The sequence below is a fragment of the Salmo salar genome, chromosome 18 (genome assembly GCF_965601325.2).
Source record: "Salmo salar chromosome 18, fSalSal1, whole genome shotgun sequence".
Classification (NCBI taxonomy): domain Eukaryota; kingdom Metazoa; phylum Chordata; class Actinopteri; order Salmoniformes; family Salmonidae; genus Salmo; species Salmo salar.
Genome location: NC_138308.1, coordinates 12,972,086 through 12,995,823, shown reverse-complemented (window position 1 = coordinate 12,995,823; position 23,738 = coordinate 12,972,086). Strand labels below are relative to the sequence as shown.

Here is a 23,738-nt window from a genome sequence, read left to right as displayed (position 1 = left end):
ATATGACAGAGCCAAGTGACTTGGTGTATAGCGAAAATAGGAGAGGGCCTAGAACTGAGCCCTGGGGGACACCAGTGGTGAGAGCACATGGTGCGGAGACGGATTCTCGCCACGCCACCTGGTAGGAGCGACCTGTCAGGTAGGACGCAATCCAAGAGTGAGCCGCGCCGGAGATACCCAACTCGGAGAGGGTGGAGAGGAGGATCTGATGGTTCACAGTATCAAAGGCAGCAGATAGGTCTAGAAGGATGAGAGCAGAGGAGAGAGAGTTAGCTTTAGCAGTGCGGAGAGCCTCCGTGACACAGAGAAGAGCAGTCTCAGTTGAATGACCAGCCTTGAAACCTGACTGATTTCCACTAGATGTCAACAGTCTTTAGAATGTTGTTTCAGGCTTTTACTGTGAATGGAGAGAGAATAAGAGATGATTCAGTCAGGTGTATGGAAAATTGGCATGAGCTCAATCATGCGCATGGCCGTGAGAGCGAGCTGCCTTTCCTTTCAATTCTAAAGACAAAGGAATTGTCCGTTTGGAATATTGAGTATTTATGATAAAAAAACATCCTAAAGATTGATTCTATACATCGTTTGACATGTTTCTATGAACTGTAATGTTACTATTTAGACTTTTCGTCTGGACTAAACTCGCGTGCTTAGTGAATTTGGAGTGCAGGACTAAACGCGCAAACAAAATGGAGGTATTTGGACATAAAGATGAACTTTATCAAACAAAACGAACATTTATTGTGGAACAGGGATTTCTGGGAGTGCATTCCGATGAAGATCATCAAAGGTAAGTGAATATCTATAATACTATTTCTGACTTCTGTTGACTCCACAACATGGCGGGTATCTGTATGGCTTGTTTTGATGTCTGAGCGCTGTACTCAGATTATTGCAAAGTTTGCTTTCGCCGTAAAGCTTTTTTGAAATCTGACACAGCGGTTGCATTAAGGAGTAGTTTATCTATAATTCTGTGCATAACACTTGTATCTTTTATCAAAGTTTCTGATGAGTATTTCTGTAAATTGATGTGCTCATTCACCGGAAGTTTTTGGAGGCAAAACATTTCTGAACATTACACGCCAATGTAAAATGGGGTTTTTGGATATAAATATAAACTTTATCGAGCAAAACATACATGTATTGTGTAACATGAAGTCCTATGAGTGCCATCTGATGAAGATCATCAAAGGTTAGTGATTCATTTTATAGCTGTATTTCTGGTTTTTGTGACGCATCTCCTTGCTTGGAAAATGGCTGTGTGGTTTTTCTTGTCTAGGTGCTGTCCTAACATAATCTAATGCTATGCTTTTGCCGTAAAGTGTTTTTGAAATCGGACACTGTGGTTGGATTAACGAGAAGTCTATCTTTAAAATGGTGTATAATACTTGTATATGTGAGAAATTTGAATTATGAGATTTTTGTTGTTTTGAATTTGGCGCTCTGGTATTTCACTGGCTGTTGGCGGGGTCCCACATTTAAGGTATCATTTTAGCGTTTATAGATGTTGATAACTCAGTTAAATGTTAATAGGTCTGTCACTTTAAAATAAGGTATACCTTTAGCAGTTACACATGTGGGTAAATTATTTATAGATGATTTGAGAGTTCACTCAGAGCATAGACATACTTATAGTCAGTATTGAGCACCCATCACTACATACATGAGAGAAGATTTAACACTTTGTTAATTAAACATGTTCAGTCAATTAATGGTGGGTGTGAAGACCAAAACATTCAACGTTGTGAGAGGATACCTCCACTGTTTCACCAACCAAAGGTATTACGGTTACCATTTCACACAGGAGTATTCACCATACTTGGACTACCACAGAAAAGTGATGTGTGTTGATATAATCTGGTCAGGGGTAAAATCAGGGGCGAAAATCTGATATCAACTTTGGAGGGGACAATTACATGAAATTTTCTCAAGAGCAATTCCTGAGGGGGACACCAAAAGTAGTGCTGTAACACATAGCCTACATTGTAATATGGTAAATGTATATTGAGGAACCAAAGAAATAAGGTGTTTGCCGTACTCCTAACTACCGGTACCCAAAACTACACAACAGCAATACCATTGCCTTTAACAAATCTTAGTTCAGTCACCAGTTTAAGTTGAGAGTGGGGGTATCCATGGCATTTTCCAATTATGTTCCTATTTTCCAAGTCAAAAAAATGTAGAACCTTTCATAATGTTGCCAAACAAAGACTCAACAAACTTACCTGAGACTTCCTGTCTCTGCCAGTCTGACCCTGCATATCTGTCCCCAACTCTGCTGTCTGTGTGCCATCTGTTGCCTGCTCTGCCTAAGGACATCATTGTGAAACATTTCCATTAGAATTGTATTTCTTTCTTATGAACATTTTATCAACTAGTCTTTGAGATATTAGGCTACTAGGGTTCTTACTATGCGTTTTGGTGTACTGAAAAATACTCTGATGTCCGTCTTTTATTTTTCTGCCATTTTTCTACCTGGCTGGCTGGCTACACACACACACACACACAGTGTGTAGGTTATTTACAGTAGGAGATGGGCTTCTATCATCTTATCTTTTATCATTCTATTTGGGCTTCGATCTAAAAGGTAGCTAGCAAATGTGAAACGGATTAAAATGACAAGAGTTGACAGCTGTATGAGTTCACCATTTACACAACATATGCTGCAACCTTTTGTAATTTTAATAGTTTGTTTCATATTGGCTGGCTTCCAACAATAGCTGAATTTGCAAAGCTAGAGAGCACCAATTCCGTTTCAGTGGTGTTTGCTATAATCTTTGCTACCCGGGTTAAATAAAGGTGAAATTAAATAAATAAAAGTTCACTTGCGACAATTTAGCTTTTGCAACGAGACCATTAAATATATTTAAGACAATGGTAGAAGAGAGTGTAGTTCTGTTCAGTTTGGATTTCAGTTTATCGCTAACCTTATCACAGGGACTTTGAAGCACTAATTTACATCATCTGCATGCTGATTCCATCTTTGACGACGCCACATAAATGGAATAGGTACTAGCTAGCTTAATAGTTAATATTTGCGCGCTAGCTCTGCATATTCAGCTAGTGTGTGTGCGCGATTGACTGGATTAACCTCACACCAGTTACGTGCATTGAGTGCCTTTCAGACAGTAGATACGACCTCTCTGTTACCTAGCAAGCTAAGGAACTGGCAGTGGATCAAACCACTGTGAGGCAAAGAGTGGGGGGGTTGCAATCTTTTGAAACTTAACAACGCGCTATAAGTGTCTATAATCAGCACAATTGCTTTCATTGCGTATTATTAATATTATTTAAATTACATAGTTTCAGTGATATATTGAGGGGGACAAATCATATTTTTCCCAGGATGAAAAACACATGAAAACCAACCTCTTCTGTTCCTGGGACAGCGCCAGTGCTTCACAACCAAAAGTGAAAATAACTATCGTTCAACTATTGAATATAAGGTTGCATGATGATACGGAAGGGTTAATCTTATAATCATTTGTAAGTGCATTTATAAATGGTTAATAACTAAAGGTAAATATTGGCTTACTGTTTGGCAAACACTATTTATTGATGGTTTATAATGCACAATCTTTATTAACTGAATTATAACCCATTTCAATTGTTTTGTGAAATATGCATAAAAGGAGAGTAATTTCCCATACATCTGCACCTTTTGATAGTTGTATTTTGATCATCATTAGTGACTGCAAAGAAAATATTTTGTTCACTGGGATTTTTTAAATGATAGAGTAACTTACTTTGTTAGCTTAGATTCAACATAGATGCATGTGTTCACTGACAGTCCTGGTCGGTGATTCAACCATGATTACTACACGTTTAGATAGCTGACAAGACTAAAAATTGTTAGCTGACATGGGCCAATTGAGTGACTGTCAGTGACTGAAATAATAAGAGAAAAACTGCTGATGCACAAGCGGGTTTTAGATGGCGCCGACAGATATGGCAGCTCTGCTTCTAACTCCTCAGCAACAACCGAAATGTCTAAATTGCACCTTTTGCATCGTACTTTTCTCACTCTCAACAGCACAGGAGGTTGGTGGCACCATAATTGGGGAGAACGGGCTCGTGGTAACGACTGGAGCGGAGTTAGTGGAATGGTATCAAATACGTCAAACACATGTTTTCCAGCTGTTTGATGCCTTTCCATTACTCTGTTCCCTGCATTATTATGAGCCGTTCTACACTCAGCAGCTTCCACTGCCAACAGTATATTGAGACCCCGACCGGGTAGAAAAAAAGAAAAGGGAGTTCGGCCCGCCAGTTGCCCATCACTGACCTAAAAAACGCTTGTATGCGATTAAGAAAAACGCCATTACACAAACAGTATTACACTCAGCTGTGTGTCAAATTGAGGCGCGCCAGTTAGCCACTCGGCTCCGGTCTGGAAGGGAAGCAAGCCGTGCCAAAGCGGGCGGAGTCTGATAAACTCTGCCTATCCTCCGGTCGTTCTTAGTTACCACAGCCAGAAGGTCATAAACCTCGTTTATTTCTAAAAGGAATCTTCTCAAAATGTGATTTTAAACCTAACCACACTGATAACCACACCCTAACCTTGAATTAAGACCAAAAAGCTAATTATAGTTTTGATGAATTTTTAGGATAGCCTAACAGACAATACTGACGTTGTGACGGTGGTAACTAGTGGAAACCCTATCCTCCCTCCCCCGGCGGAGGTGTACGATCGTGGAGTCAAGCAAGAGAGCGTGATTAACTGGCCAGAGAACCACGGTGTTGCTCCGGACTGAGAATTCACTGCGACTCGGCAGAGCCCAAGTTTGCTACGAGACGGCCGCGACCACTGCGAGAACAGTTGGCTTGAGAAATCTCCGCCTTGACCGCCTGTCTGGATAGCCCGCATAGAGGCCGACATCCCACTACTTGCCAAATACAGGACTGGAAACGACTGCAGAATAGGACCCGTCATAACAGGAATATTTATCGGCGTCTGCTCGGCTATTTCTCCCAGAAATGGACGGTTTCGCCGGCAGTTTGGGTAAGTTAAAGACGAAGTCTAGCCTATTAATAGAATTCACATAGTCTATAGTACATCCAAGTCTCCTATCTTAATGTACAGGCTACACGTGTCAGTGCTTTATTAAACCAATGGAGTTAACGTTGTAACAGATGTTAACGTTGTAACAACCGGAATTCTGACATCCAGACAGAGGTTGCCTGCAATGTGTTAAAGTGCAAAACATTAACGTTTATGAGTGTCCTTATTTTATTGCTTTGCTTTTCTGTGCTGGATATCGCAAGTAGGCTTCACTTGACATAGGCTACCAAATACCGCAATAGGGTTCTAAACAATGCGAGGGATATTGTGCTATTCTCTCATACGCATTCGGTTGTGAGTTCATGCTGTATCTACGTCAATTGCCATTTATTGCTATGGCAAGGAGTCCTTTGAAACCGCCCGAAACAAAGACTTGTGGGTTGAAGAAACGATTCGACAGGAAATTATTTATTTATCCAGTCAGTCTGCCAGTGCGCGTAGGGTCGTGTGTGTGTGTGTAGAGACGGAGACAGACAGAGAGACGGAGAGACAGACAGAGAGCCAGACAGAGAGAGAGAGAGCAAAGGGACGTGTCAGATGAGTGGCAGTCCAAGAAGGGGGTCGTCTAAAGGTTCTAATATAGACCTACACAATGACATTATAACTGACTGATATTCTAACAAAATGACTTAAACTTCCTCTTCATGGTACCAGGCAGTGATTATGATTAGAATATGCACAAATAAGGTGTGTGTTCCAACTTCCTTATTATCACATTTTTATGAATCTCAAAGACTGATCGGCTATGTAAACAATAATACAATATCCCACAGAATACTGTCAATTCTGTAAATTGCACACCCCATAGGAAAGATAGTCACAGATGGTCTATAAAACACCTCTGAGTTAACTGCAGGTGACTTCCGACAGTGTTTCTCTTTGATTACAGCGATGATGCACCATGCATGGCGTCAGTTGCTCTCGATGTCACTTACATTCTTGCTGTTGTTGGGCTACACATGTGTGCATAGTTAGTTTTTTTTTGTGGCAGTGGGAGTCAGTGTGTGTGTTTATGCACACTTGATATAGAGTGAGTGGTGGTAGTGTCATTCTGTCCTTGTCCTACCCATTTAAATGCGGTAAGAGTCTCTCTCTCTCTCTCTCTCTCTCGCTCTCATTCCCTCCCTCAACCTTCATGTTTGAATGCAGTAAAGTTAAAGGATGCAGACTTTAGCCAAGCCCTAGAGCACTGCAGAGGAGGAGGAGGAGGAGAGTGTGAGAGAGAGGGTTCCCACGCAGCCTATGAGGCTTTGGGTGCATAGCACGCCACGGCATACATGCTCAGTCATCATACCCGCTCTGCAGTGTCCGTATGCTGTGCCAGCCTGTTCTCAACGCTTACTGTAGTGCTGAATTAGTCAGTGCAACACACACACACACACACACACACACACACACACACACACACACACACACACACACACACACACACACACACCGTTGCTTTACATAAGTACTATTATGCAATCACTTATGATATATTTACAGTAGAGACAGACATACGCCACGTAGTTTCATATACACACTGCCCTCAGGGCATAAACAACACCATGTCACATATGCGCCCACAGTGTAAAGAAACTTTGTATCTGCTTGACCCTTTCAAACATATGTAATGTTACTTTATGGGATTGATTTTCTGCCTGCATAGGAAGGATCTCTCTTGCACAATAATTTACTGTGACATTTGTAAACAGAAGTGACAGAGCACGAGGTTTGCTGGGGCATTGCAGTGATAGATATGGGTGCAGCTGTAATGTATTGTTTAACTGTGTATTGATAGTGTGTCATATTGTTTTTGAATTAAATCAAAGATTCACACCACTGCTAAAATAGGATCAAGCTCTGGTTGGTAACCTTTGCTGTAAACCCATAAAGTCAGAGGACTTAGTTATTGATATAAGCAGCATCATAAATGTACTTCAGTAGTACTTCATGTGGTTGTATGTACTGGGTGTGAGTGGATGGCAGTGTCACTGTGCCAGGTCAATGCCAAGGCAGTTAACGGGGCTCCTACACTTTTAGAAAAAAGGTTCCTTATAGAATGATCAGAACCCTAGAGGTTCTTTACTGAACCAAAATGGTTCCATATAGAACCCTACATGATGCCATTTATGAATTGTTGCTACTACTATTAAATAGTAATATTGAGCTATGAATATAATTGAGTAACCGTTCCATTTAGAACGTTCTAAATGGATAATGTAAATGATTAGGCCTATTTGGGTGATTGACTTGTCATTTCTTCAGCTTGAGGCAATTTCGAGGTAGGAAGTGTTTGTGTTGCCCAATAGCCTATAGGTTCATGCTGGAATAGGCTACTGAGGATGCGTTAATAACATGAACTGAATTAGCTTGTAGCCTAATCTGACGGACTGTTACCAACAATCTAATGCAGCCATTCTAACAACAGCTGAGCTGATCGCAATTGCGGTAAGCTGCGACCATGATCACAATTCATAACTTTCAATTTAATTAACTAAACATTAATAACTGAATAATAAAGGCTACAGCAGCAATAAACTGAAGTTATTGGTTTATTAAATCTGTTCTCCAGGTCCAGGTAGTCTACACAAGAGGCACAAATTGATTTGCAATGACTCCAGTGATATCGCATCAAATGCAGGCTACAGTAGCCTACAATAGCATAGATGCAAATGTATCATTCTCCACATTTTTAATGTCAGTTTCATTGGGAACTTTTCCCATAACAGAAGCACGCAAAGGAGTTCCATTTCAAATTTCCGCTCGAGACCCAACAACTGAGCATGCGCAAATCCCTTAACTCGCTTGATACGGTTTTCCATAAGCAAAGTTGGCATACCTCTTCCAAGTGAATTTATCTAATGCGCTCTAGTGCGCCCAAAGTTGATTTAAACGGTTTTCCAGTGCGTTTGTCGCCGTTATTTTGTTGATGTACATCAGTTCTAGCGGGTTATTTTTTTATGGAAGAAGGGTTTAACTTCTGTGGGCTACGTGGGACGCTAGCGTCTCACCTGTGGGACACAGCCAGTGAAATATCAGGGCGGCAAATTCAAAACAACAAAATGTCATAATTCAACTTTCTCAAACATACACTTCTCCTTGATGTAACCACATTGTCCGATTTCAAAAAGGCTTTACAGCGAAAGCAAAACATTAGATTATGTTAGGAGAGTACATAGACAAAAATAATCACACAGCCATTTTCCAAGCAAGGACATGTGTCAATAAAACCCAAAACACAGCTAAATGAAGCACTAACCTTTGACGATCTTCATCAGATGACACTTCTAGGACATTGTTAGACAATACATGTATGTTTTGTTCGATAAAGTTCATATTTATATCCAAAAATAGCATTTTACATTGGCGCGTGATGTTCAGAAAATGTATTCCCACCAAAACTGCCGGTGAATGTGCACATCAATTTACAAAAATACTCATCATAAACATTGACAAAATATATAACAATTATTTAAAGAATTATAGATAGACTACTCCTGGATGCAACCGCTGTGTCATATTTTAAAATAGCTTTATGGAGAAAGCACATTTTTCAATATTCTTAGTACATAGCTCAACCATCACAGCAAGCTATACAGACACCCGCCAAGTTCGGGGCAACCTAAACTCAGAATTAGTATTTGAAATATTGTCTTACCTTTGCTGATCTTCGTCAGAATGCACTTTCAGGACTGCTACTTCCACAAGATATGTTGTTTTTGTTTGAAATAACCCATATTTTTGTCCAAATACCTCCGTTTTGTTCGTGCGTATAGATCACTTATGCAAAGGCATAACGCTTGAGCGCGGTATCAGAGACGAAAAGTCCAAATGTTCCATTACCGTACTTAGAAGCATGTCAAACGCTATTTAAAATCAATTTTTATGGTATTTTGAAAGTAAAATTGCGATAATATTCCAACCGGACAATAGCATATCTATTCAAGAAGAAAAAGAAGGAACGGCGCACTCACGGGACCACACATATCCAATCCCTTTGTCCACAGGCAGTCCACTGATTGACTGAGCTCCTATTATCTGCCCAGTGACAGGAGAATGCTGAAAGAACTTTCTGAAGGCTGTTGACAGCCAATGGAAGCCTTAGGAAGTGCAACGTGACCCCACAGAAACTGTAGTTTTGATAGAGAATCAAAAGAAGAACTACAATTCTCAGACTTTCCACTTCCTGGTTGGATTTTTCTCAGGTTTTTGCCTGCCATATGAGTTCTGTTATACTCACAGACACCATTCAAACAGTTTTAGAAACTTCAGAGTGTTTTCTATCCAATTCTACTAATAATATGCATATTCTAGTTTCTGGGCAAGAGTAGTAACCAGTTTAATTTGGGTTTTTTATCCGGCCGTGAAAATACTGCCCCTACACCCCAACAGGTTTTAAGAGTGTCTGCTTTTATGAAACACATTTCTTTATTTTTCTCATTCTAGCTACAATAGCATTTACGTTGCAACAGCACAGGTGTGTATGAACCGTGCTGTTTGCCAATCAGACCTCAGCAACAACTTTGCAAAGTAAATACATGTTTTTAGAATTTTTTGCAAATTAATTCAAAATGAAATGCAGAAATATCAAATTTGCATAAGTATTCACACCCCTGAGTCAATACATGTCATCACATTTGGCAGTGATTACATGTGTGAGTCTTTCTGGGTAAGTCTCTGCGAGCTTTGCACACCTGGATTGTACAATGTTTTGTATATTATTATTTTTTTAAATTCTTCAAGCTCTGTCAAGTTGGTTTGTTGATTATTGCTAGACAGCCATTTTCAACTCTTCCAACAGATTTTAAGCCAATTTAAGTCAATACTGCAACTAGGCTACTCAGGAACATCCAATGTCGTCTTGGTAAGCAACTCCAGTGTATATTTGTCCTTGGTGTTTTAAGTTATTGTCTAGCTGAAAAGTGCATTTTTCTCCCAGTGTCTGTTGGAAAGCAGACTGAACCAGGTTTACCTCAAGAATTTTGCCTGTGCTTAGTGATATTCTGTTTATTTTTATAAACCGATGATAAGCATACCCATAACATGATGCAACCACCATGCTTGAAAATTGGAATAGTGGTACTAGGTGATGGGTTGTGTTTGCACCGACCATACCATAATGACAAAGTAAAAATGTTGAATTTTTGTTGTTGTTGCATATGTATAAAAATAATGAAATATCCAATTTACAAGAGTATTCAGACCCTTTACACAATACTTTGTTGAAGCTCCTTTGGCAACAATTACAGCCTCAAGTCTTCTTGGCTATGATGCTACAAGCTTTACACACCTGTATTAGAGGAGTTTCTCCCATTCTTCTCTGCAGATCCTCTCAAGCTCTGTTAGGTTGGATGAGGAGTTGATGTACAGATATTTTCAGGTCTCTACAGAGATGTTCGATCGGGTTCAAGTTCGGGTTCTGGCAGGGCCACTCAAGGACATTCAGAGACTTGTCCTGAAGCCACTCCTGTGTTGTCTGCTGTGTGCCAAAGACCCCTCAGAAAAATCAATACTCCTTAGCCAGCTGTATCAAAAGCGTTGGCCAAGTCAATAAAAATAGCAGCACAACATTGCTTAGAATCAAGGGCAATGGTGACATCATTCAGGACCTTTAAGGTTGCAGTGACACATCCATAACCTGAGCGGAAACCAGATTGCATACCTGAGAGAATACTATAGACATCAAGATAGCCAGTCAGTTGATTATTGACAAGTTTGACACTTTTGATAAACAGGGCAAAATAGAAATAGGCCTATAACAATTAGGATCAGCTTGATCTCCCCCTTTAAATAAAGGACGAACCGTGGCTGCCTTCCAAGCAATGGGAACCTCCCCAGAAAAGGTGAGACAGGCTTAGCGATGATAGGGGCAGCAACCTTAAAGAAGAAAGGGTCAACCATCTGACCCAGATGTTTTTTTGGGGTCAAGTTTCAGGAGCTCCTTTAGCACCTTGGACTCAGTGACTTCCTGCATGGAGAAACTTTGTAGCGGGGGACAAATAGGGAGGAGCATCGGGGATAGTCGTATTAGAAGGGGTGGGAGATGAGGAAATGTTGGATTGGCAAGGAGGCATGGCTGAAACAAATAGGAATCCTGACTTAATGAAGTGGTGATTTAACCTGTTGAGGGTAGGGGGCAGTATTGACACGGCTGGATAAAAAACGTACCCGATTTAATCTGGTTACTACTCCTGCCCAGTAACTAGAATATGCATATAATTATTGGCTTTGGATAGAAAACACTCCAAAGTTTCTAAAACTGTTTGAATGGTGTCTGTGAGTATAACAGAACTCAAATGGCAGGTCAAAACCTGAGAGATTCCTTTACAGGAAGTGGCCTGTCTGACCATTTATTGTCTTTCTTTGACATCTCTTTCAAAAACTTAGGATCTCTGCGGTAACGTGACACTTCCCACGGCTCCAATAGGCTCTCAGAGCCCGGGAAAAACCTAAATGTCGTCATTCCAGCCCCAGGCTGAAACACATTATCGCCTTTCTCAAGTGGCCGATCAAGGGACTGTGGGCTTAGGCGCATGCACTGGCCGCCCCCGTCTTTGTGTTTTTTCCTCTGTTTGCCGAAAAGGAGATTCCCGGTCGGAATATTATCACTTTTTTACGAGATAAATTGCATAAAAATTGATTTTAAACAGCGGTTGACATGCTTCGAAGTACGGTAATGGAATATTTAGAATTTTTTTGTCACGAATTGCGCCATGCGCACGACCCTGATTTACCATTTCGGATAGTTTCTGGAACGCACTAACAAAACGTCGCTATTTGGATATAACGATGGATTATTTGGGACCAAACCAACATTTGTTATTAAAGTAGAAGTCCTGGGAGTGCATTCTGACGAAGACAACAAAGGTAATAACATTTATGTTATAGTAAATCTGATTTTGGTGAAGGCTAAACTTGCCGGGTGTCTAAATAGCTAGCCCGTGATGGCTGGGCTATGTACTTAGAATATTGCAAAATGTGCTTTCACCGAAAAGCTATTTTAAAATCTGACATATCGAGTGCATAGAGGAGTTCTGTATCTATAATTCTTTAAATAATTGTTATGCTTTTTGTGAACGTTTATCGTGAGTAATTTAGTAAATTGTTAGTAAATTACCCGGAAGTTTGCGGGGGGGGGGGGTATGCTAGTTCTGAACGTCACATGCTAATGTAAAAAGCTGTTTTTTGATATAAATATGAACTTGATTGAACAAAACATGCATGTATTGTATAACATAATGTCCTAGGGTTGTCATCTGATGAAGATCATCAAAGGTTAGTGCTGCATTTAGCTGTCTTCTGGGTTTTTGTGACATTATATGCTAGCTTGAAAAATGGGTGTCTGATTATTTCTGGCTGGGTACTCTGCTGACATAATCTAATGTTTTGCTTTCGTTGTAAAGCCTTTTTGAAATCGGACAGTGTGGTTAGATTAACGAGAGTCTTGTCTTTAAATAGCTGTCATATGTTTGAGAAATTGAAGTAATAGGATTTTTAAGGTGTTTGAAAATCGCGCCACTGGATTACACTGGCTGTTGTGTAGGTGGGACGAATTCGTCCCGCCTAGCCCAGAGAGGTTAAAGAGCTCAGCCATGTGCTTCTTGTCAGTAACAACCACATCATCAACATTAAGGCACAGCTGTGAGGAGGAGGGTTTATTATCCAGATCTTTAACCGTTTTCCAGAACTTCTTGGGGTTAGACCCAGAGAGAGAACTGCTCCTGAATGTAACTAACTTTGACCTTCCGGATAGCCTGAGTGCACTTATTTCTCATTTGCCTGAACGAGAGCCAGTCAGCCTGAGTATGCATGTGCCGAGCGATTTGCCAAATGCAATTGAGGTAGAGTAACTCTGCAAGATCACGGTTGAACCAGGGGGTAAACCAGTTTTTAATTCTAATTTTCTTTATGGGGGCATATTTGTTAACAATACCACTGGAAATATAAAGAAAGAAGATCCAAGCGTCTTCGACAGAGGGGATCAAGCTGATTCTATACCTTTTTACAGAGGCCAGTTCATGAAGGAAGGCTTGCTCATAACATTTCTTAGCAAGCTTCTATGACAAATCAGGACAGGTCGTTTCACTGAGCAGCCATTACGAACACAGGCTGTAAAACAGTGATCACTAAGGTCATTCCAGAAAACACGACTGATACCTATCAGGATTATTTGTGAGGATAATGTCGAGGAGAGTAGCCTTTTCTGGGTGTTTGGAGTCATACTTTGTGGGATTGGTAATAATCTGAGCGATTTAGGGAGTCCCATTGCTTTAGGACTTGGTCAGGTGGTTTTAAGCATGTCCCAGTTTAGGTCACCTAGCAGGACAAATTCAGACTAAGTGTAAGGGGCCAGGAGAGAGCTTAGGGCATGTAGGGTACAGGCCGGTGCTGATGGAGGGCGATGGCACCCAGCAACTGACAACAAAGAGCTATTTGAACGTTTTTAAATAATTGCTTAAAACCAGCAAATCAAATTGTTTGGGGACAGACTTGGTAGAGACAACCGAGCACTGAAGGTGATCCATTGTAAAGATTGCCACTCCACCACCTTTGGAAGATCTGTCTTGCCGAAAAAAGTTATAACCAGAAAGGTTAACATCAGCATTCAAAACGCTCTTCCTTAACCACATCTCAGTAATAACCAACACATCTGGTTTGGAGCTATGAACCCACACTTTCAATTGATCCATTTTAGGTAATAAGCTTCTAGTGTTAACGTGCGGAAAACCCAGGCTTTTACGAGAGCAGAAGTCAGTGAAGCAGATCGAGCACAAGTCAGAATTGGGGCTAGCAACAGTAGATGGGTGTACAAGCACATTTCCAGATATCATCAACAGTAATACAATCAAGGCACGGCATAGGACAGGGAGAGCTCTGCAGTGCTGATTTATGACATCTGAATGTGCATCAGATGGCAACAAGATCATATTGTACAACAATTTCATCAGGTAACATGAATACAAAGCTGGCGAGAGGTGGTTAGAAAAGGATGGGAGGCCAAAAGTCAGTGTAACCAATGGAGAGTCATATTCCCGAGTGTTGGAACTAAGTCTGTCCCACGGTTGGGTAAAGAAAGTTCATAGTCATCAAAGCTTGCAGGAGACATGAGGCAAATAGCAAAATGCACAAGAAAAAAATGAAATATATAACAACTTGGGGCTAGCCATTGTAAGGTCAGAGTCACTCGCCCCAACAGTGCGTGTGTGCTGGAGGAGAGCGAAAGCTCGGGAGAGAGGGGAGGGTGGTGGGGGTACCTGTACCAGACAGGAGGGGACTTCAAAGACTCCTGCCACCTGTTGGGCCCAAAGGCCTCGACACCTTTCACTTCACACATAAGTGCTAATTGAAGTTGTATTTGGTCTGTCCCATCAAGCCTGGCAGCCTTAACTCAGCATTCAGTCCCCATAAAGTAAAATCTATCATTGTAATGTACTTTATTTTTCATTTCTCTTTTTCTTCTTGGCTTTCAATGTAGCATCAGACCAAACACTACGCAATCAGTTCCAGCTTGGAGGGTGTCCTCAGGTCTCTGCTGTTTGTTTGCTAGAGCACACTCCGTATAGCTTGGAAACAGGAAACCTTGGTAGCAGTAATCTATCCGGTTAATTTTGGCCAAAATTAGGTTGTAGGTTTGGAGTTTTGATCTGGAGCGAAGGCCATGCTGTGGAGGGTAGCATCCTGCATATGTCCCTGCCAAAAAGTCCAGGTTTATCTAACTCCAAATCTATCCTTTTGTAAAAGACATGTTGAAAAATGTGAGAGCTCACATGCAGCTCTGCCTCTCTCTAAATAATGAAGAGTCTTGGTGGTTCCAAACATCTTCCATTTAAGAATGATGGAGGCCACTGTGTTCTTGGGGAACATCAATGCTGCAGAAATTAGTTGGTACCCTTCCCCAGGTCTGTGCCTCAACAGAATCCTGTCTCGGAGCTCTACAGACAATTCTTTCCACTTCATGGCTTGATTTTTGCTCTGACATGCCCTGTCAACTGTGGGACCTTATATAGACAGGTGTGTGCCCTTTCAAAATCATGTCCAATCAATTGAATTTACCACAGGTGGACTCCAATCAAGTTGTAGAAACATCTCAAGGATGATCAATGGAAACAGGACGCACCTGAACTCAATTTCGAGTCTCATAGTAAAGGGTCTAAATACTTATGTAAATAAGCTATTTCAGTTTTCCATTTTTAATACATTTGAAAATATTTCTAAAAACCTGTTTTTGCTTTGTCCTTATGGGGTATTGTGTGTAGATTGGTGAGGACATTTTTGTATTTAATCCATTTTAGAATAAGGCTGTAACGTAACAAAATGTAAAAAAGGGGAAGGGGTCTGAATACATTCCGAATGCACTGTATAACCTTTTTTAGTAAAGGGTTCTTTAATCTCGTCCAAAGAACTAAAAGGTTCTATATGGAGCCCCAAATAACCTTTTTTTCTAAGAGTGTAAGCCTGAAAGCGGTTAAAGAGGTTAAATGTGGATCCTCCAGGAGCCAGGTGCTAGTGTTCACTCCCTGCTCCCTTGCCCTGTACCTACCCCATGCCCCCTGCCCCCTGTCCCATTCACATGCTGCTGACTAGTGTTTGTGTTTGGGGAAAATCTATTATGTGAATGTTAAGACCATATTTTGGGACAAAATCAGCACCGCTTGTGTGTTCTTGACATTTGCTGTACTTGTGGTATATGTGTTTACACCTACAGTGTAAAATATAATACATCAAATATTTTCCCTCTGAGTGAATATGGGTCAGTGTGGCATTGCTCACTGCCCCACTACACTGAACCCATGTGTGTGTGTGCCTCAGGATCTTTGTGTGTTTGGTAGCTGCACTAAAGACAACCAGAGGATCAGGTTACGGAATTCCATCCTGGTGAAAGTGGAGAGGGAGAGAGAAAGAGCAGGGAGAGAAAGAAGGAGGGAGAGAGAGCAAAGATCCGGAGCGGGATGCACATACTCCAGAGCGGTTCCAGATGCAGGAATGTCGCCTCCCAACTTCCCACATTTTTTCCCTCTCCATAACAATGTATTACATTACTGCTGGAATTAAAATAAACAAGACTCTCCTGCTCAACCTTGTCAGGCTTTGAGTGGTTATATGAGACCGAGAGCAGCGTGGACGGACAGACACTCAGACACTCAGTCAGTTGCCCCAGACTTGTCTGCGCTACTTAAAGGCAGACAGATGCTACCACCAAATGGACATGCAGTTGACCGGGGCAGCTCTAGCAGGGCAGAACTTTGACGAACTGACTCGTTGGAAAGGTGACATCCTAGGACGGTGCCACGTTGCAAGTCACTGAGCTCTTCAGTATGGGCCATTCTGCTGCCAATGTTTGTCTATGGAGATTGCATGGCTGTGTGCTAAAAAAAATTATACACCTGTAAGCAACGGGTGTGGCTGAAATCGACAAATACACAAATTTGAAGCGTCTACATACTTTTATATACATGGTGTTCTTAGCCATGGTTTTAGAGGATGTTTTTGTGGTATTTTCTAACTTGATTGTGTGCATATGTATTTGTTTATGCAGCTGCAGGGCACGTGTTGGAGGTCCTGTCTGTTACAGGGGTTGTGTGTCTTGTGTGTATGTGTGTGGCATGGTACATGTGCTGGGTGTTTGTAAACATCTGTGCAGATGAATGAGAGACCTGCACAGCCTTTGATTCTGCCTTTCTTTCAACATGTCTCCGCTCTTACTGTGAACAGATGATGGAGGAGGGAGGGGAAAGATGGAGGGAGGGAGGGAAAGGAGGAAGGAGGGACAGCTTGGAGCGCTTCCCAGAGACCGACTGCTGGGAGTTTGTTCTTTGTTTTACTAAAAGTTGTGTGTGTGTGTGTGTGTGTGTGTGTGTGTGTGTGTGTGTGTGTGTGTGTGTGTGTGTGTGTGTGTGTGTGTGTGTGTGTGTGTGTGTGTGTGTGTGTCAAATCAAATCAAATGTTATTGGTCACATACACATGGTTAGCAGATGTTATTGCGAGTGTAGTGAAATGCTTATGCTTCTAGATCCGACAGTGCAGCAGTATCTAACAGGTAATATCTACAATTTCACAACAAAACCTAATACACATAATCTAGTAAAGGAATGGGATAAGAATATATAACTATAAAATATATGGGTGAGCAGTGACAGAGCAGCAAAGATGCAATAGATAGTAAAGACAAGATAGTGATGGATACAGTTGAAGTCGGAAGTTTACATACACTTAGGTTAGAGTCATTAAAACTCGTTTTTAAACCACTCCACAAATTTCTTGTTAACAAACTATAGTTTTGGCAAGTCGGTTAGTACATCTACTTTGTGCATGACACAAGTATTTTTTCCAACAATTGTTTACAGACAGATTATTTCACCTATAATTCACTGTATCACAATTCCTGTGGGCCAGAAGTTTACATACACTAAGTTGACTGTGCATTTAAACAGCTTGGAAAATTCCAGAAAATGATGTCATGGCTTTAGAAGCTTCTGATAGGCTCATTGACATCATTTGAGTCAATTGGAGGTGTACCTGTGGATGTATTTCAAGGCCTACCTTCAAACTCAGTGCCTCTTTGCTTGACATCATGGGAAAATCAAAAGAAATCAGCCAAGACCTCAGGACAAAATTGTAGACCTCCACAAGTCTGGTTCATCCTTGGGAGCAATTTCCAAACACCTGAAGGTACCATGTTCATCTGTACAAACAATAATACGCAAGTATAAACACCATGGGACCACGCAGCCGTCATGCCGTTCAGGAAGGAGACGTGTTCCGTCTCCTGGAGATGAACGTACTTTGGTGCAAAAAGTGCAAATCAATCCCAGAACAAGAAGGACCTTGTGAAGATGCTGGAGGAAACTGGTACAAAAGTATCTATATCAACAGTAAAACGAGTCCTATATACATAACCTGAAAGGCCGCTCAGCAAGGAAGAAGCCACTGCTCCAAAACCGCCATAAAAAAGCCAGAATACGGGTTGCAACTGCACATGGGGACAAAGATCGTACTTTTTGGAGAAATGTCCTCTGGTCTGATGAAACAAAAATAGAACTGTTTGGGCATAATGACCATCGTTATGTTTGGAGGAAAAAAGGGGAGGCTTGCAAGCCAAAGAACACCATCCCAACCGTGAAGCATGGGGGTGGCAGCATCATGTTGTGGGGGTGCTTTGCTGCAGGAGGGACTGGTGCACTTCACAAAATAGATGGCATCATGAGGGGGGGGAAATTTGTCGATATATTGAAGCAACATCTCAAGACATCAGTCAGGAAGTTAAAGCTTGGTCGCAAATGGGTCTTCCAAATGGACAATGACCCCAAGCATACTTCCAAAGTTATGGCAAAATGGCTTAAGGACAACAAAGTCAAGGTATTGGAGTGGCCATCACAAAGCCCTGACCTCAAGCCTATAGAAAATTTGTGGGCAGAACTGAAAAAGCGTGTGCGAGCAAGGAGGCCTTGAAACCTGACTCATTTACTCCAGCTCTGTCAGGAGGAATGGGCCAAAATTCACCCAACTTATTGTGGGATGCTTGTGGAAGGCTACCCGAAACGTTTGACCCAAGGTAAACAATTTAAAGGCAATGCTACCAAATACTAATTGAGTGTATGTAAACTTCTGACCCACTGGGAATGTGATGAAAGAAATAAAAGCTGAAATAAATCATTCTCTCTACTATTATTCTGACATTTCACATTCTTAAAATAAAGTGGTGATCGTAACTGACCTAAGACAGGGAATGTTTACTAGGATTAAATGTCAGGAATTGTGAAAAACTGAGTTTAAATGTATTTGGCTAAGGTGTATGTAAACTTCCGACTTCAACTGCACATATGAGATGAGTAATGCGAGATATGTAAACATTTTTAAAGTGGCATTATTAAAGTGACTAGTGTTCCATTTTTTAAAGTGGCCAATGATATCATGTCCGTAGGTAGGCAGCCGCCTCTCTGTGCTAGTGATGGCTGTTTAACAATGTGATGGCCTTGAGATAGAAGCTGTTTTTCAATCTCTCTGTCCCAGCTTTGATGCACCTGTACTGACCTCGCCTTCTGGATGGAAGCGGGGTGAACAGGTAGTGGCTTGGGGAGTTGATGTTCTTGATGATCTTTTTTGCCTTCCTGTGACATCGGGTGTTGTAGGTGTCCTGTGGGGCAGGTTGTTTGCCCTGCGGTTGTGGGTGGTGCAGTTGCCGTACCAGGCAGTGCTATAGCCCGACAGAATGCGGGTGAGGGTTTTCGGTGTCAAGCTACATTTCCTGGTTCTGGTTGTACCTAGTGATCACTGGAGGATATGCAGTACCACTGTTGCGCCCCCTTCACCACACTGTCTGTGTGCGTTGACCATTTCAGTTTGTCGGTGATATGTACACCGAGGAACTTAAGACTTTCTACCTTCTCTACTGCTATTTTCCTGACACCACACTCCGAGTGCCTTCACCACCTCCCTGTAGGCTGTCTCGTGTGTGTGTGTGTGTGTGTGTGTGTGTGTGTGTGTGTGTGTGTGTGTGTGTGTGTGTGTGTGTGTGTGTGGGAATTAGCTCATTAGGGGTACTGAATATCCTCCAGTGATCGCTAGGTACAACCAGAACCAGGAAGTAGAGTGATTTCCCCCAGTGGCATCTAGTGCAGATTTCCTGCCCACAGTTCACCAGGGATATACTCACAAACTAATGCATATGCACGCGCACACACACACACACACACATTTTGTTATTCTATCCTCGTGGGGACCTAAAATCAAACCATTAACCCTAATTGTAACCCTAAACCTAACCCCTAAGCTTAAAATAGGCTTTGTCGTCATGGGAAGGTGGGAAATGTCCCAACAAGGGAGAATTGTCGTTGTTTAACTGTCCTTGTGGGGACTTTTGAGGATTTTAGGTCCCCACAAGAATAGAAGACACAGACACACACACACCAGTGCGACTAAAAGAAAATCCAATAAAAGTTCCTGGGCCACACACACCATGCCCCGCCCCCTGCCACACAAGCAGGCAGCAAATCAAATCAAATTGTATTAGTCACATGCGCCAAATACAACAGGTGTAGACCTTACAGTGAAATGCTTACTTATGAGCCCCCAACCAACAATGCAGTTAAAAAAAAAAAACGGATAAGAATAAGAGATAAAACGAATAAGTAATTAAAGAGCAACAGTAAAATAACAATAGTGAGACTATATACAGGGGGGGTACCGATACAGAGGCAATGTACGGGGGCACCGGTTAGTTGAGGTATTATGTACATGTAGGTAGAGTTATTAAAGTGACTATGCATAGATGACAACAGAGAGTAGCAGTGGTGTAAAGAGGGGGTGATTGGGGGGGGGGGGGGGCACTGCAAATAGTCTGGGTAGCCATTTGACTAGATGTTCAGGAGACTTATGGCTTGGGGTTAGAAGCTGTTTAGAAGCGTCTTGGACCTAGACTTGGTGCTCTGGTACCGCTTACCGTGCGGTAGCAGAGAGAACAGTCTATGACTAGGGTGGCTGGAGTCTTTGACAATTTTTAGTGCCTTCCTCTGACACCGCCTGGTATAGAGGTCCTGGATGGCAGGAAGCTTGGCACCAGTGATGTACTGGGCTGTTCGCACTACCCTCTGTAGTGCCTTGCGGTCGGAGGCCGAGCAGTTGCCATACCAGGCAGTGATGCAAGCAGTCAGGATGCTCTCGATAGTGCAGCTGTAGAACCTTTTGAGGATCTGAGGACCCATGCCAAATCTTTTCTGTCTCCCGAGGGGGAATAGGTTCTGTCGTTCCCTCTTCACGACTGTCTTGGTGTGCTTGGACCATGATAGTTTGTTGGTGATGTGGACACCAAGGAACTTGAAGCTTTCAATCTGCTCCACTGCAGCCCCGTCGATGAGAATGGGGGCGTGCTTGGTCCTCTTTTTCCTGTAGTCCACAATCATCTCCTTTGTCTTGATCACGTTGAGGGAGAGGTTGTTGTCCTGGAACCACACGGCCAGGTCTCTGACCACCTCCCTATAGGCTGTCTCGTTGTTGTCGGTGATCAGGCCTACTACCACTGTTGTGTCATCGGCAAAGAACACAGTTCCTTGGCGCTATTTATTCTCTCAACAAGCTGTCAATTCATGCACTCAACAAGAATGATGCTGCTTTCCACGTTGCTTCTAAATATGAATCAACGGCATGTTCTGAATCAGATGGCCTATTCTAAAATCTTTGCCTAAATGTAACATCTATCTCCTGAGTGGCGCAGCGGTCCAAGGCACTACATCTCAGTGCTAGAGGCGTCACTACCGACACCCTGGTTCGAATCCAGGCTTTATCACAACCGGCCGTGATTGAGAGTTCAATAGGGCGGCGCACAATTGGCCCAGCGTCGTCCGGGTTTGGCCGGTGTAAGCTGTCATTGTAAATAAGAATTCTTAACAGACTTGCCTAGTTAAATAAATGTAAAAAAAATTTTTTTAAAGGATCCGATGGGAAAAACTGACCATCACTTATGTTCCTACCCTGTCGTAACTCCTTCCTGACCTTTTTATTTGTTGTCATGCCCAACAACACCAACCATAGAATTAGAATAATCTTTCTATTTATATAATTCCAACAGTTCACCTAAGGTTTTGAAAATCTGTATTGCAGGTGAAATTGCAATATTTGGTTGAAAAATCGCAATGAGATATTTTGCACATATTGTGCAGCCCTACTAACAACCTGGTAACTTTACCAGTATATGCCAGCATGTGGTGGCACAGAAAAAAAGGTAAAGTGATATCTTCTTCAGGAGAAGTGCTTCAAAAATTGTAGGATTCATATAGGCCCAATGTAGGCTATATCTCAATCAATTAAAACATCTATCTTATTGGTGCTCCTACATTTCATGGTGCTCCTAACTTTTCTAAGTGAACATGTTTAATTTAACCTCTCTGGGGTAGGGGGCAGTATTTTGACATCCGGATGAAACGCGTGCCCAAAGTAAACTGCCTGTTACTCAGGCCCAGAAGCTAGGATATGCATATAATTGGTAGATTTAGATTGAAAACACTCTAAAGTTTCAAAAAATGTTAAAATAATGTATGTAAGTATAACAGAACTGATATGGCATGCGAAACCCCGAGGACAAACCATCCCCCCCAAAATAAATTCAGCTTACCACTTTTTTCAATGGCTATTACTTTAATTATAAGGCCAAATCCTCCCAGATTGCAGTTCCTAGGGCTTCCACTAGATGTCAACAGTCTTTAGAAAGAGTTTCAGGCTGGTTTTTGGAAAAATGACCCAGAAATTGTCGTTTTTCTAGGTGGCTCCCATTTTGGCTGTAGTGTTTCCAAGCCCGTGGAAGAAAGCACGTTCTTTGGTATTCTTCACCGGTAAAGACAATAACGATTCTCCGTCTTAAATTTTAGCGTTTATTTGCGTATTAGGATACCTAAGGTTTGATTATAAATGTTGTTTGACTTGTTTGTATTAGTAACGTTTGGGATTCATTTTGTATGCATTTGAGTTTTTATGGATATAAAGAAGGACATTATCGAACAAAAGGACCATTTGTGATGTAACTGGGACCTTTTGGAGTGCCAACAGAAGTAGATCATCAAAGGTAAGGCATTTTTTATATCGCTGTTTCTGACTTTTGTGTCGCACCTGCCTGGTTGAAATATGATTTTCATGTGTTTGTATGCGGGGCGCTATCCTCAGATAATCGCATGGTTTGCTTTCACCGTAAAGCCTTTTTGAAATCTGACACGGTGGCTGGATTAACAAGAAGTTAAGCTTTATTTTTGATGTTTAACACATATATTTTCAAGAATGTTAAATATTTGAATTTAGTATTTTTGAATTTCGCGCTCTGCAATTTCACTGGATGTTGGCCAGGTGGGACGCTACCGAAAGGTTAAAGCCTTGGATATACGTCACCCCAGTCCCCTCTTAATGCGGCCTTGAGGTTCTGATCCCCTCAGTTACTTGCAAGACCAGCCAGGATGTGGAGGAGGGGACAGGACAGAGAGAAGGGGATGGGAGGGGCTGGGATGGAGGGAGGGTAGATGGGAAGGGTAGAGGGGTCCAGATAGGTTATGTGTTTGCGGGGCGCGTGGTGATTCTCTGTGGGGTATCTCTTATCAGGATTAGGCAGGGATGTGATGCTAGTGGAGGAGGGAGCTGTGTGTGTGTGTGTGTGTGTGTGTGTGTGTGTGTGTGTGTGTGTGTGTGTGTGTGTGTGTGTGTGTGTGTGTGTGTGTGTGTGTGTGTGTGTGTGTGTGTGTGTGTGTGTGTGTGTGTGTGTGTGCAGATAACAGAAAGGGGGGTAGGATTAGAGGGAGCCAGATCACAGGGAGGGCTGCAGGATAAGGGGCGATGCATGGGTTTTGGGGTTACAGGAAAGGGGGTTAGGGTAAGACTACAGTATACGTTAGTGTACAGTATCAGTAGTATTCACCATTGAAGGCATTAATATGAGTTTTAGTCATATGAAAATGATACTACATCAATAATTATGTTATGTTTCTCTGTTTCCAGTAATGCAGATCATTTTCCACATGGTTACTGTAAATGCACATTAGACATTAGGATTAACATCATTACACTGATATTATTTGTTAGGTCATTCAATTAATTCCACCGTGTGTGCGTGTGTGTGCACTCGTGAGTGTGTGTGTGTGTGTGTGTGTGTGCACTGTGCAGCTCTTTGAGGTCATCAATTCAATCCAGGCTGAAAATGGGTTCCAATGCTCCTCAG

General features: G+C 41.9%; 1 protein-coding gene across 1 annotated transcript in view; it reads left to right on the top strand.

Moving 5' to 3' along the window:
* The first annotated feature begins 4,421 nt into the window (after positions 1-4,421).
* Positions 4,422-23,738, top strand: part of eml4 (EMAP like 4) — a 113,074-nt gene continuing 93,757 nt past the window's right edge. Inside the window, exon 1 of the mRNA XM_014154117.3 lies at positions 4,422-5,002. Within this exon, the coding sequence (XP_014009592.1) occupies positions 4,978-5,002 (25 nt within the window). The 5' untranslated portion in view covers positions 4,422-4,977. The remainder of the gene's footprint in view (positions 5,003-23,738) is intronic.